Genomic DNA, 15757 nt, shown 5'->3' on the forward strand with positions numbered 1-15757 from the left:
TTTTAGGGTGTTTTACGGATTTTTAAAAATAAATGAAGCACAACATTGGTTCTAGCTTAGAGAAACTAGCTGATGTTCTACAAGGAATAGTATTTTTTGAAGACAAATTTTTTTTTTTGTAATTGAATGTGGCGTGTCTGAAAGATGGCACGAATGTCCTGTCATTAAGTGCGTGCACATTTATAAATGTATGTTATATACTCCATTAATTAGCTAAACTATACAATTCATTGTTTGGAGAAATCACCAAGAAATTAAAATGTATATAAATTCTTCCTTATCAAATAACCTTTGACATCAGATCCGTACATAAGCTGTCTACGGAATTGTTTTCTTTTCCATATGCGTGCTATCATAGTCCCAATTCCGTTAAAAGCTCTCTCAAGAAGACTTATGAGAATCTCTTAACCTCAAGCTCGGTCTCAAGGTGGAGGATGATTTAAAAAGCCAGAGCCAAGAGTCTCGCAGCATTAGTTGAAATTCAGTCAGTGATACTTTAAGAAAGTTTATTCTTAACAAAAAAACAAATAAATGATACTACCAGTGATCCTCATCATTGCATTTATTTTTTTTCTAAATTTTATTGAAATATATTATTGAAAAAAAATTTAGCGAAGACATTGAAAAAATGGGGCAAATTGTAAAATCAGAAGAAATGTTAAGAAAGCTTCTGGCTAATTTCAATAATCAGACAAACTCTGATTCAATAATTGCAGACACAAAATGAAGACAAGATGGCCGAAAATAAAAGTTCGGATAATAAAGAAGTGGAAGTGGAAGTCAAAACTAATGATGCGAAAATTCTGGATAAAAACTTCTTAAAACAGCTAGTCCATCACTAGTGAGTCCATTTAGTAAATTACAGGAAATTAAAGTTTTCTAATCTAAGTCGGAAAACACATAAAGAAAAATCATCATTTTGATTTTCAGAAATTTCAGGATCAGCCTCAACCACTGATAAGTTATCTGGCGTCACCAGATAAGCGCCCCCTGAGTTCGAAAATTTAATGTGAAATAATGTAAACTACTCAAGCTAGAGTTGTATGATTTGTCTTTCACATAATTTACTTAATTTTAAAAATAAAGAGATACAATGGTAAGCAAGTTTTCCTTTCTTGTTTAGTTTAATAATTTTTGTAAAGTATTTACTTTTTTTATTTTTACAAAAAAAAAAAAATAATAAATAGCTTCTGATATATTGAGTAGAGCATTTTAAGTAAAAATACTCTCTATGCGGGGCGAAAGGCATACTCTCAAGATCTTCCTTAGGAGTCTCTTTAGATCATAAGGTGAGCATAATTTTTAAAAGTTGAATCTTTCAGTTTTTAAATTATTGAAATAAATACATTTTGTTGTACTTGTACTTGTTGTGTTGTTGTAAAGGTATTTATTTTAATAAAAATAGTGTAATAAACAAAAATAAACAAAGTTTCCTAATCGTCCTAATTTTTCTACAAAAATAAAGTTTGCTAATCGTCCTAATTTTCCTAATCGAAGATTTTGAGTTTTAGTTTTCAGTTTTAGTTTTGATACTAATGGAATAGTTAGTTTGCCAACAGGTTTATATCGACCTTTTGATATACATATTGTATATACATACATACCTATAAAATGTTTATGATGTTGATAATAAAGCTAAAAAATTCTTATAGTTATACTTCTAATATTAATGCATTCAAATTTAAAAAATGTCTTTTACATTTTATTTTTAGCTCTTTTTAGCTAAGGGTTTTAAACCAACATAGCTCAGGTTCTAAACTATATTATTGGTCATGAACATTTTTTAAACTTTAGAATGGTAAGTAAAATCTTTTTGTCTTAATAAACAAAATCTGAGTCTTTTGTGTTTTTTATTCCTGTTCTTAATATATATACATTTTGACATCAAGTATAGGCCTAGTTATTTTCGTTATAACTAGGTTATAATTTTAGTTATTTTCCACCGTTTTCTGTAGTAAATTTTGTAAATAAGCCATTATGAATATGAAGCATACTTTCAGGCTCCAAATTAGACTTATTCCAAGTATATAGAGATTCCCATTGTTTTTCAGTTTTAGTTTGGAAATTTTTGTGATCCATGATGGTTGTTCTACGTATTTCTACATTCTGCCTTTTCTTTCTGCTTTGGGTGAGTTGAGCTGAAATTGAAAATAAGTTACAAGGCTGAATATATTTTAAAAATAAAATATTTACACATACAGTTCACAATTTGTTTTGCTGCCGAAGACTGTTTAAGGCTTTATAACTTAACCAGCAAGCAGGTGGAAGACGTGCCGCCATTCTTGCCTTTCTCCGAGGTTCCCCACAACATCAAATGCTACAGCCGCTGCATAGCCGATGAATACTTTGGCGATGATGACAAAATCGACCTGAAAAAGTTGGAAAACCGAGCCAGAGATGATGAGAAAATTATTTTGGCTGATTGTAAACAGAAGTACGATGACGAAATCACTGATCGTTGCGATTATGCCTATCAAATAATTCAATGCTTGTACTTAGGTAAAAACAACTAAGCGATTGCGTCATAATTGTTGATTATAATTAATCGCTTTGTATATTAAATGAATGAAAATAATGATTATAAAAATAATATTTAATCTCTTTTGAAATCATTTTTGTTGGGCCCCTTTGTTTGGGTAATTATACCTAAATAGGTTTTGGTTGAGTGAGTTTTGTGGTTCAAATTAAATGATAGTTTATTGTATTTTTTTTTTCCTTTATTTTGTATATAGTTTTTAATAAATAATATATTCTTTATAAATGTTTAAAAGTTGTTTATTTCATGAATATCCAGCCTCAATCGCAAATAGAAAATGCAATAAACGAAATTGCAGACTTCCTTTTAGATTTTCCCAAAATTATACTAGTAGGTGAAAATCATAATGAATGGACTTCGACCACACAAAATAAAGATTTGGCAATTTTTCGACCAAATCACACGGAAACTTCTTGTACTCTGACCCCAAAAAACGGGGGGGAAAAAAAACCTTTTTGGGCAATCAGTGAGGCATTTCAGACTCGGCCTTTTCATCAAGTCACTCGAGTGCAAAGGACTAAGGCAACAGGATACAGGACTTGGGATACACGAACTCCTTGGGCGACACTGCGGCTGGCTGCCACAAAAACTTTCTATTTTGGCCAATCACCAAAGAAATACTTGGCCAAAATTACAGAATCCCCCTCTGGAAAAGTGGGCGTTGCGCAAAATTCTGAAAATTTGTGACCAAAATATATATAGATATGTATATAAAATAAATATATATATATATGTATATTAGCAAATATGCTGGTAATGCAATTATGGTTTAGTCTTTGGATAGCGATTTAATTGACAATGCAAATTGAATTAACATTTGTAACTGTCTAATCGAATTAGCCCCAGAAAATGTCCTTGGCATTTGTTGGAACAGTAGCCGTAGTGGCTCTCTTGGCCCATAATTCAATTTCTGATTCAACCAAAGCCCTCCCCTTCTCTGATTCTCCCACAAAACTGCTTTTTGATTATCAAGAAGAGTTACTTGACTCGTTGCAGTGAGAGAAATTTGTCTACAGGATTTTCAGTTTCTTAAAAAGGTTCATTTTTAACTATTCATACTCGATACTAGTGGAGTACTTAATAAATTTATTAATGTATGTTTTATTGTTTATAGAATAGTAAGAAAATTTAAGTAGATTAAAATAATATTAAAAATTGTTCTTTACTATCTTTAAGGTTTAGTCCGCCTTTTATCTGTATATTTTTATTTACTTACACCTTATTTATTATTTAAGGTATTTTGTAGTATTTATTGATTAAAAGTCTGTACTCTGTACTCCGTACTCTGTCAGTACTTATAGGGCGTTTTTTATGGTAAATCACTATTTAGAATTATTAAAAATATCTGCATAATCAAAATGAAGAATAAATTTCTTTGTGTGCAAAATCAGATTTTGGCTTTTGAGGTTTCGGCTGGACTTGAGTTTTTTGGTCCAGCTCAGCAAATAAACTTGGCGTTTCCACTGCGGCACTCAAATGCAGGCTAAAATGGTTGCAGCAAAGTGGTTCCGGGTGGTTCCGGATGGTGGCTGGTAGTGCCAAGGGTGCTACAGTGTGGTGCCTTGTGGTTCTGTGGTGCAATGACCAGGCATTAGAGTGGACCTAACCACTGGAACGTGCCTTAACTTATAAAATGTGGCTGCCAATTGCAGACTCTGGTTTCAAAATGTGAACTATTTATACAATTATTAGCGAAATGTAAATGCCCTTCAATTTCATAAAGATTTTAATATTATTTCTATATCTTTTTATGATTTATTAAAATTTATTGAAAAGTATTTAGATTTAAAAAACCGGAAGCTAAGAAAATTCAAGTTATATTTAGGCTTTTTTTTTTTGGCGCGCCACCTGTTGTTCAATGTTGAATTAGGACGAAACACTCGAAATATCCTTGTGGCATCCTTGCGTCACACAATTGCCGACATTAAGACGCTGGCAATGTGTAATAACTGGCAGCTCGAGATTTAGATGAAGGACACGAACGAGCCGCAGGACTTAGATGTGAGATTGAAAAGCAAGGATGCTGGCGGATGCGGAGATGGCAGGACTTTTGGTTTAAGAGCTCTGACAGGACGCTGAGCTGGCGAATGCGGAAGCGGAGCCAAGAATGTGACAATGCTGAGCCCATTTGACATGAGCATGATATAATAAAAACCGCAAACAAGTAATGCCTATGGAGCCCGCCTAGCCCCGCCCCCAACTACACAAGCGCCTGGTGGTCTAGTATCCTACGAAGGACAACAAGAGATTGGAAGCCTGCTGACTATTCAAGTGCATGTCCATTTTTTTTGTTAGGGCACTTAGAAAATATATATTTTTTTAATGTTTGTAAGAAATATTTAGAAAAAATGATAGTTAAATGATAAATTAAGAGTTAAGTTCTTAAAAGATAATATACATTTAAATAAAATATATTATTCCAATACAAATTATTCAAAAGCCTTAAGCGATATTAAAAAACTTGTATTTCAAAATATGTATATATATTTTTTTCTAAACATAATTTTCTTTATATATCTCTGCATTTAGACATCGAACCTATTCTTGCTGTGTAATCCTTGTGGCAGTGGACAAGCCGTTATCCTTTGGCGTGATTAAGCCACAAGTGCGTGACATTTTAATGCGACATTTATGCCCAGGACAAGAGATTATTATTGAAAATGCGCGACCGGCTCGCGTGACAACAATAGCAGTAAAAATCCGCCGGCGTGTGGGGGGGGAGTAGAAAAACGTAGCAGAAATCGGAGTGAAAGTAGGAGTGAGAGTGGGTGGAGACCAGGAGGCGGTAGCTGAGAACTGCAAGGATAACAACACAACTTGCTTAACGCCAAGACCGAGAGCTTATTTATTTATCTTTTGGCCAGAACTGACATTCGACTGACAACTTTTGTGGCAAAGAAATAGTCCAGGACAACCATGTCCATGTCCTGTCACAGGATTCTGACAGCGAATAAGCCAAACGAAATCCTAGAAAAAATATTTAATTAAAAGCCAAAAGTAGCAGCCGCAAGAATAATGCATTCCCTCTCCATTTCGACTTCCAATCCAATATCTAATGATCAAAATTCAAGTAAACAGAGTAACCGATATTTTGTGGAGGAGTTTCTCCTCTCCATTGGTAATCAATACGAATAAAAGTACTTGTTATCGATAATGAGTAAACAACTCTGAAGGATAATAATATCCTGTGTTAGTTAAGTGCATCGTCTATAGAAGCATTTTATGAGAATGTGTCGGTTGAGTTTTATGACCGCCATTCGATAAGATATATATTTATTTTTTGGGGGAAATATTACACCAAGAATGTGGTGTTATTTATTAAGCTGTAAAGTAAATGATACTTGTGGGTCATAAATACGCGATTCTGTGGCTTAAACGTTTCTTTTCCATGCAAGAATATATATTATTCAAGCCTTAAAAAATATTTAAAAAAGTTAACACTGTACAGCTCTTAAACTTTAAGCTTATAATTTACAAATGTTTTTTAAATGGCACATTTTTTCATAGTTTTTCAATATTTAAGAGATATTATGGCAGATGTGATTTTTTCGCCATCTGTCATCCAGCCTTCCATCGTAATCCAGTGGCTTATTTTTTATCCTTTTTTTATTTTAAGCCATTCGTAGTTTTTAGACTTATTTGCTTGATTGCACCTGTAAAAGCCAAAAAGCCAAACCAATTTCATTTAAAACTCCAACAACTGGACTTTTCTGATATTATTTTTTCCATTTTTTTTTGGCTTTGGAAAAATGTTTGCACAGGATCAACATTTACATCGAAATCATAACATGTCAACACACACATTTTGTAATGCAGCAAAACTAACCAAAAATAGTAATAAAAGTGAGGTCCTGCGACTGGCAAAAAAGGATTGGGGAGGGAGGTAGGGAGGAAATACGGGGATATAATGCAAATGCAAATGAATTCGCGACAGCGGGATGTCGGAATGTTTGGTCGGAATTTCGATGTCCATGTCTCTGGTCTCTGGTCCCTGGTCCATGGTTCGTGGTCCGTGTTCCGTGGTCCTTGGTCGTGAGTCCTTGGTCCTTGGAACAGGTGTTCCACTAGCTTCTTTATGCCAATAAAAACCGCTCACAACCACATTTACATGTGTTGTATGTGTGTGTGTATGAAAATGTAATAACAGAGTTGCCGGCATTGTTTTTTATGGCCTTTTTGTCATTGCGTTTCCCGTGTGTGTTTGTTTCTGATGTAAAAAACTATTTACCCAAAAACTCCTTTACTCTTTCCACTTCTGAAGCTCCTTCTTTAGGTCCTTCCACTCATGCTTTTCCCCTCTCCATGCAAAATGCCACAATGGTCACAAAAATTCCAAAAAAGCAGGGTGAATTGGATTAAGATGGTTTGCAAGGATTTTAAATTTTTTTTTAATTATAACTCAAATTTTTTTCTTGTAGAGTAAAGTTTTATGAGAATTACTTCTTAAAAATTCATTTTATTTATTATGTATTTTTTAACATTTAAATATTTTTTCCTAAATTTTACTAGTTATCTTGTTTAAGAGCCTTAAAACCGTAATTTAGAAAACAATAATATAGAAAAAATCTTAGACCATGTCTATCCGTTTATATATAAAACACAAAAGCAAAAATATTAAAAAAAAATTAAAACTTAATATCTAAAAAAAATAAACAAATTATCCAAAAACCGAGTTACCCCCAATGGAACTCTATTATTTTATTTTTAAAAACGAGATTTCGCATGTAATATCATTTTTGCGGAAAGCAACCGCACAACGCTGAAAAGTATGCAACGGAAATGGCATCTTTTTTGGACCCTCCTGCGGCGAAGGACGTCGAGTCCTGCAGGACTATCCGGTTGTCTCATATCCCAGTAACCAGATCTATATACGTAAATATATATACATATATACATATTTTCCATGTGCATTGGAATTGGCAGCTCCCGTCAGCGTTTTCATTTCAAATTCAAATGCTGTTTGCATAAAAAACGAGCCAAGACATCGAAAGGCATCACGTGCCCAGGAGTTGTGCATAGACAAACCCCCCCCTTTTTTTTTTGTTTACACTTCTAACTTGCCCCTTTTCCGCTGTCCATGTCCGCCAAAAAAACGGCGTATTTAGGGGGAAAACCCATGGAAATAGTGACAATAGCAACAAACGCTTGGCTGACGAGATGGATGAACGGACACTAAGGGCACCTTAAAAAATGTATATTTTTCTATAAAATAAATATATATTTATCATAAAATTAACCTATAGATATTATATAGTTCTTAAAATTTTGTTAAAGTGTTTTTAAGACTTCAAAAGTGTTTCTAAGCGTTAGACTTTTTTTATACAGTTGATTGACTTCTTTTGAGACCTTTTGATGTTTTTAGTTGAAATCTGATATTATAACGAAACATTTATTTAATTCTAAATAAAGTAAAATTAAATCTACATTTTTTCTCAGTGCCTGATGGTGTAGTGCACCAACCAGATTGTTGGCAATGTCGTTGGCCTCCATTTCGCCAAAAAAAAGGAAACAAAAAAATCGAAGCGAAATTGCCAAAGACGTTTCCTTTTTTGGGGAAACGGGGGGGTAGAGAAAAAGGAAAAGAAAAGTGAGCTGGCAGTCGCTTTGCATGTTGGTGTTGGGTTAAGTGGATTGTTTACTTTGATTACAAAAATATGGCAAATGTTTGCACGTTTGATGTCTCACTATGTGAGTGAGTGTGTGTTTTAGAGAAAGGATGCAATGGAGATGATAAAATATATTTTTACGATATTCAATAAAAATTAAATATAAAGATAAATTTAAACAATTTTTAGAACTTACCAAAAAACGAAAATTAACCATATTTGTAAGCTTTTTTTCAGTAGAAGTTCGATTCCAGGGGAAGTTCGATTTTATTTTTTTGATGAAAAGTATAAATTATTTTCCCTGGAAAAAAATTAAAATTTTTGAAGTTTATAAAACTCAAGGAAACATAAAAACTTTACAAATATTAGAAAAATATTCCCAAAAAACCGGACCATCTCTAGATCAAACAAAGCCATGGAGCACTCATGCCCATGCACAAATATTTACATGCAGACAGAAACTAAAAAAAGAAAAAGACAGCTATAGACAAAGAGAAAGAGAGGGGTATAGGGATGGCAGAGGGAAAAGGAGGAAGTACAGTCAGTCAGCGAGACAAATGGCGTTTGCCTTGGCGCGTTTGTAAAATCCAAAAGCTAACATTATTACAAAAACAAAGATAAAAAACGACAAGTTATACATTTGACTTTGGTTTTTATTTTTATGATTTTTACAATTTCAAGTTGACCGAGTGGGGAGTGTCTCCACCTCGTTTTTGTCCTTGCTGGTTGGCTGCATTTTTATTGTCCTGAGCCTGCGAACCGCTCACCAAATGCCAGATGGATATGGAAAGAAACTGTTGATTGTGCCTGGCAATAGTCAGGATACAGACAATGGTGGTCATTCAGGTGAAAGGATTGAAAAGGACCAATGAAGTGGGGAAGCTACATTTTCGAAATTAAAGTTCTTTAACAAATATAAGTATTCTAACTTTAAATACTCGGAAGGAAAGACAACTATAGGGATATAAGATAACCGGTACTTGTTAAAATCAATATTTAAGTAGATTGAAACGTAGATTGATTGATATATTTTTAATAAAAACCCTCTATACATATATTGTTCTTTCCAGTTGTTTAATGATTTTTAAAAACGAATCTAAACAAAAGAGTTCTCAAAAAATACATGATAATAATAAATGCTATAGCCAAAAACCCATATATAGCCCTCTTTTGCAATCCCAGAACGCCTGATTGGTACATTGGCCCCATGTGGGTCACGTCATCGAAAAGGTCAAAGGCATTTTTCACCCACTCGCCCGGGCCTGTCCAGCCTGGCTATTTGCATTTTTTTCAACTGTTTGCTCTCGCCAAAACTAATTTTGACAGGCACAAAAAAAGGGGAGGAAAAGCCATGGCTTTTATTGGAAAAATTTGTATTTGTTTGGGTGGGGGAGGGGGACGGTGGGCTTGAGTGGAAAATCTCGAAAGGACACGCCCACAATGTCAAATAGTGTTCATTCTTAGAGTCGTCCGGTTGCATTTTATTTTATTAATGGGAATTATTTTTTATTTCATACAGAAGAGGATAAAGCGTGCTAGTTGTTATTGTATTTGGTAAAAAGGATGCGTCCACAGCATGGTGAGAGCCATTTATTTGCACGCGAGTGGCAACTGCCCCACGGGGCGTATGCGCTATATAATTTTTCTCGCGCTCTTGGCGGTCTTCCTGCCACTATGCCACGCCCCCTTCCGCCCAGATCCCAGAACCTAAGTCCCCACTCCAAAACCGCCCACGAAAACCGTCCAGCAAAGACCACATGTCGCTCATGATTAATTGAAAGATTTTCCACCAACTTTCCACTGTTTTTTTTTTGTTTTTGGGGCTTTTCTATTATTTCTTTGGAATATTTTTCTTCTTTAGTGTTTTTTTAGGTGTTTTGATTAATGAATGAGGATAGAGAAAATTTAAATAAATAAAGGAGAATATTAAATTCCATCATTTATGACATTATTCCTTCCAATTTGGGTTGTACATATTTGTTATATATTATTTCTAATCTTTACTTTTCTATTATGGTTTCAAAGAAATTCGCTTTTCTTAAAGTTTTGAGCTTTTATTAAAAATTAATTTATTAATAGATTATAGCTGATAGCTATAGCTTTAAATATAGTCTAAATGAATATAGAATTATAGTATTTTTAAAATTAACAAATTTGCTAGTCTAATCTATTATATTTGCATTCAAAAGTAGTGTTTCAATTATTTTCTTAGGCATTGAAAAACATTGAAAAACCGGAAAAAAATATTTGTTCTAATTATTTGTACTATTTTTTAGAAAGAGAAGCAACGGGTTAATCAATTAATATCACCTAAACATTTTAACAATGTTTGAAACTGCCGGAAAGAGATTGCAAAAAATTGGAACGTTGCATCCAACAAGACTCGCCGCATAGATATTACTTGACTTCGGTACATCTATATATAGAACTGTCTCTCTTCTTTCCATACTCTTATGGGACGTTAAAATAAATTAGCAAATCGTGATTGAAATGTTGTGGCATTTATCAGTTTTTGCAATTCTTGTCTTATCACCTTTTTTGTTTTAAAGATATATGAAAGCTGTGTGTGTGTCTTGTGGGGAGAGAATGGCTTTCGATTATTTGGATCTTGGCAGTAGGAAAATGAAGAGTGAATATATTGCAGTAGAGCACTCGGTCTATCCAGTGCTACCCGGCGGAGGTAGACACAATCCTGGCCAGAAACTGGCCACCAGCCATGTCATTATACTCACCCTGATCGTGGGGACACTGTTAATAACATTGTATGGATACTGGGACGTGATGATGTTGACGGTACGTGCCACGGCCCCTCTAACCGGGGAGCTGAGAAACGAATCGCTGGCGGAGCAACTGCATCGCGAGGTAAGGATATTGTGTTGGGTCCTAACCACTCCCAAGTATCACAAAACGCGGGCGGTGCACGTTATGAGAACGTGGGGCAAGCGTTGCAACAAGATCTACTTCATGACCTCTGCCCCGGACGATGAACTGCCCACCATTCTGCTCAAGAAACCCGATCGGTACGAAGTTCTTTGGGGAAAGACCAAGGAGGCGTTCACTTACCTGTACGAGCACAAGCGGGATGAGGCTGACTGGTTCCTTAAAGCTGACGACGACACGTGGGTATTCTCTTATCTCTTGTTACGAGTGCGCCTGATACTCTTTCTGGTAGTCTCGTGCACTTTTCTGGATAATATCCAAAATTATCACTTTATTCAGCTAAAACTTTATCCAAATAAGTTAACTTTATTCATGAGAATAATCCACATTTATGAAATGACATCCAATGAAAGCTTTCTCTAGAAATGCTTAGGTTTTTGTTTTTCTCTTAAACTGACAGTATTTAAAAAGTCCCTAAAAGCTGTTTTTCCCACCAATAACACAGTGCGACTGTGATTTGGAACTTTTGAAGAGACCTAGTAGGAGTTGTTTACTAGGTAGAATATGGTGCAAAACTGTGTTTGAAATATTTCTAACGCCCTCAAAATCTTGATTTACTTAGAAAAAACGGTTTTTTTGCTATTAAAAATTTCTTAACGCGTAATTTTAAGTCGATTTAAAAATTTCCGACGTTTTTTAATAGTTAAATATTGTAGCTTTTGGAAAAAAAATATATGTTCAATTTATTTAAACAAAACGGATAAAAAATTACACAAGAAACTGACATTTTTGAATTTGTTCCGTGTTTTTCGGACTTTGCTGCCATTTTTTCGGTACAACTTCCAAGAAATGGTGTCATTTTTGACACATATCTATATTGTCACATTAATTCTAAATAAAACGAGACCAATTTACGAAATTATGAAAATTGTTGAAGTTATAACGCTTTTCTCAAAACAAGTCAGTGCAATTTTACTAGCGCTCCGTAGTAAAAGTGTGTCATAGAAAGGAATAAGCGCCTGGTATGACTAATGACTGGTATTTATCTTTTTTTTTTTTAATTTATCCTTAAAATGTGTTAAATCTCTTTAAAAAACTTTATTGAAAACAGCTATGTCTTTTTGGAAAATATGCGCTATATGTTATATCCTTATTCCGCAAATACTTCCATTTATTTTGGATTCAACTACAAAATGGTTGGAAATCATAAAAAGAATGAGGTGAGTTTTTTCCAAAATCAAAAATATATTTATTTTAAAAACTTTTTACTTTGTTTTCAAAGACTTACATGTCTGGCGGTAGTGGCTATGTTTTGTCTCGCGAGGCTCTTCGGACTTTTGCAGAAGGTCTAAATGATCCCGGTAAATGCCGACAGGAGGACGATCATGCCGAGGACGTGGAAATTGGAGAATGTCTCTACAATCTTGGCGTAAAAGCCGGCGACTCAAGGGACACTCAGCTCCGGAATCGGTTCTTTCCTATAGCACCCTTTGGGGCGCTACTCTCTGGGAATTACGGCATGGATTTTTGGCTCTACAAATATGCCTATTATAATCCACGATCGGTAAGCTAGAGCATTAGCTTTGAGTTATGTTTAACTCAAATTAATTTTGATTTTTTGATCAGTGCATGGACTGTCTGTCGGATTATCCAGTGGCCTTTCACTATATAAATAGCAAACAGCTCTACGTCTATGATTACTTCGGCTACCAGCTCCAATTCCCTGGACGAAACAAGCCGGAGGTATTGCCCAAGAAACTTTTGGACAAAGACATCGTGATACCAGATGGCGATAATTAGGTTGTGCACAGATTTAACAAACACAACGCAAGTTTCCATCTCCTTTCTACAATCTCGACACATTTTCCATACTATTTTCTCTTTTTTTTTGGGTATTTAAAATAAATGTATTATGACTTTAATGCAAATGATTCAAGGCTTTCTGATATTATTGTCCTTATATGTACGATACAACTTCAAAATTTAATAGATATAATTAAATATATCCTTATAAATTAAAATTAGCATAGTACTTATAAAATAGAAAATAAAGAAGTAAAGTTTTAAATCGATTTTATTCAAATTAAAATGAATGGATATTTGATATATTTTTAAATTAATATTCAAGGTGCAATAAAATGTTAATTCAAAAAAAGAAGCAGTTGGCGCACTTTTAATAACCTAATGTGACCGTTTCGCCAAACATATGGGCAGACAATATGTGGTGCCTCTCAACAATAATACATATTGTGTGGTTTCTTAAGAAGTTTGTATTCTCAAATTGATTACTCCATTTGTAACCACTGTGTATTTATTATTGTATATAGAATACATATAGATAGAGTGCTATTTTGGTATTATTTGAGTACAAAATGCCAAAGTAAACAAGTTGTTACATCTCTACAAATCAGTAGGCGCGATTTTTCATTCAAGGAATCGTTCGAGGTTAACACTGAGAGGCATAGAAAGCCTGATACTGTTTAAAAGCGGTCGCGTCAGTCTAATGAATTAGATATTTTATTATTTTTGCAAAAAAATATACGGAAAGATTGTTGTAATAAAATTGTACAAGTAATGAACAAATTAAATTAAATTCCAAAATTTCAGATCAAGAGAAAATGGGTAAATACATTGATTTGTTTATTTTATATTTATTTTGATTGTATATGGGCTTGTATTCTTATAGACAACGATCTAAAATCTGTTATCGAAATGGATCCAAAAACCATAACTGAGGAAGAAGTGGAGATTAGTGAAGAACTTGAGAACCGTCATAAAGAGGTGGGTTGCGATAAAGTAGTTCTCTTAATGAGGGAGTTAAGTTTTAGGCGTAAGTATTTAATTTAAACCTTAAAAGCTCAAATATCATAAACCTTTTCTTTTAGATGAAGATGAAGAATATATTAAACCGGAGCATTTTTTCCAAAAAGAACCGTCGACTAGCCAGGGCATTGGGGTATCTTCCCCAAAAGCTAAAAAAAACACCAACGAAGAAAAGCCAAAAGAGGTGCACTACTGTCTGTGCTCCATGCCCACTGATGAGGAAATCGCTGCCATGTCCGAGGACGAATTTATGAACTTTCTCCTTGATGCCGCAGTATTCTTTCCCGAGGATATGCGCTGTAAGCTTTTACCGTACACCTTCGACAATCTCAAGAGCCTGACCAGTCGCATCCTGTTAAAGATGGTTGCCCAGTTGTTGGGGGACTGTGAAGCAGATAAGAAACTGGCCGTTTTGTGTGGTCTGAAACATTGCAGGCGCACCACAAAGATCAGCAATCATATGCACAATATAAATCAGACACGCCAGGAGTCGGAAAGTCAGTCGGTATTGGAAGACAGTGCATCGTCGAATGACAGTATGGAGGTTATAAGCCCATCCGAGGACAGAATCGATGTGCCCATGCCAAAGAAGGCTGCTGAAAACAGTGTCGTGTATAATTCACATACTTGCGCTAAGATATGCGCAGTGAATTGCGCCAAAATATTTCTAGAAGCTCTTCAAAATAATACAATAATACCGTCTATTCCAAACATTCCGAATATGACGGCTAAAGATGTCGCCTCGCTATCGGCCCAGCTTGTCACCAAACTGTCGGCTCCGAAAGCCGCAGACTCCGCCGAAACTGGAGACGAAGATGAGAAAATGGTTAAAATGACTGTTGAGGATGTGGCTGCAGTCTCATGCGATCTACTATCCCAGCTGGGCATCAACGTCCCCGGCGATTCTATTAATTTGATTGATATTACTGACGTAGGAGTTAACAGTATCACCACTCAACTCGTCTCCAAGCTACAGGGTTTAGTTGCCGAAGATGATGCCGCGAATGCAGACACAATGTCCGTTGGTGGTGCCCCCAAAAGAGCAGGTATTTTTAATTTGAGTGGCGCTAGGGCTCCAAACTCTACTAGTGGCGGTGAAAAATTGAATGATGACGGTGGCAGTTGCAATATCGATGACACTTCCGGCAACTCCAACGGAGCAGCTTACAACACTGGAAAAAAGCAAACTCCTCCACATCCGCTATTGTCGCGAAAAGAAACAGACAGGTTGACAGCCGCTATTATATCAAGATTTATTGACCAATATTCTGTTAAACTAAGCGCAAAGCTTAGCTCTAGTGTTAGTGGCAAGTATTGTGGAACTACCTATATTGAAATAGAGGCTCTAAACATCTCTGCGGCCAAACATGCCGACATATCGGATGCCGTGACTGAGGATGATACTATACCGTACCCATTCGACATTCACGATTTTCCCAATAAGCCAATGGTTACCGCTAGAAGGGTCGTTCGTTTGTCCAAAAGGCGCTTGGAGCAAAATGGCCACTTAAACGAGTTATTAGCTAGATTGCAAGAGAAGTATCCGAAGCCAAAGCCGCGCAAAATCTTTGGCACCTTGATGGGAATTAAGCAGGGGCGCAAGCCCCTTAAGCTACAGGATGTTAGGTTGGTCACCGAGGGTTTTGTGCCCCATCGCATAGCGAAGCTAGCCGTGACTAGGGTCACTTACCAGGTCGAGGATGTCTGCGACTATATCTTTGAAGAATTGGGCTCATAGAGCGGGCCTCTAAGAAATTCCAATAAGTTGATGGCCAGGCTCGTTGATTTAACGAAATAGTATATGTTGTATTTAAGGGTTTATCATAAATTGTTTTTAATTAAAGATAATATAATAAATCAATATTAAATTATACAAGCAGTATAATCATAGTTATCTTCTATTTTGTAAATA

General features: G+C 35.2%; 3 protein-coding genes across 3 annotated transcripts; all 3 read left to right on the forward strand.

Annotated features, from left to right (window-relative positions):
• The first annotated feature begins 2060 nt into the window (after positions 1–2060).
• On the forward strand, positions 2061–2597 carry Obp18a (Odorant-binding protein 18a). Its single transcript, XM_017232610.3, has 2 exons — positions 2061–2128; positions 2202–2597. The coding sequence occupies exons 1-2, from the start codon at positions 2078–2080 to the stop codon at positions 2511–2513; spliced, it is 363 nt and encodes a 120-aa protein (XP_017088099.2). The 5' UTR covers positions 2061–2077; the 3' UTR covers positions 2514–2597.
• An 8131-nt stretch (positions 2598–10728) lies between these two features.
• tgy (twiggy) lies at positions 10729–12950 on the forward strand. Its single transcript, XM_017253595.2, has 4 exons — positions 10729–11261; positions 12134–12242; positions 12305–12586; positions 12649–12950. The coding sequence occupies exons 1-4, from the start codon at positions 10729–10731 to the stop codon at positions 12820–12822; spliced, it is 1098 nt and encodes a 365-aa protein (XP_017109084.1). The 3' UTR covers positions 12823–12950.
• A 486-nt stretch (positions 12951–13436) lies between these two features.
• On the forward strand, positions 13437–15721 carry LOC108133598 (uncharacterized). Its single transcript, XM_017253596.3, has 3 exons — positions 13437–13644; positions 13709–13852; positions 13908–15721. The coding sequence occupies exons 1-3, from the start codon at positions 13641–13643 to the stop codon at positions 15581–15583; spliced, it is 1824 nt and encodes a 607-aa protein (XP_017109085.2). The 5' UTR covers positions 13437–13640; the 3' UTR covers positions 15584–15721.
• Positions 15722–15757: the final 36 nt, after the last annotated feature.

Source organism: Drosophila bipectinata, chromosome XR, assembly GCF_030179905.1.
Source record: "Drosophila bipectinata strain 14024-0381.07 chromosome XR, DbipHiC1v2, whole genome shotgun sequence".
In the NCBI taxonomy this organism is placed as follows: domain Eukaryota; kingdom Metazoa; phylum Arthropoda; class Insecta; order Diptera; family Drosophilidae; genus Drosophila; species Drosophila bipectinata.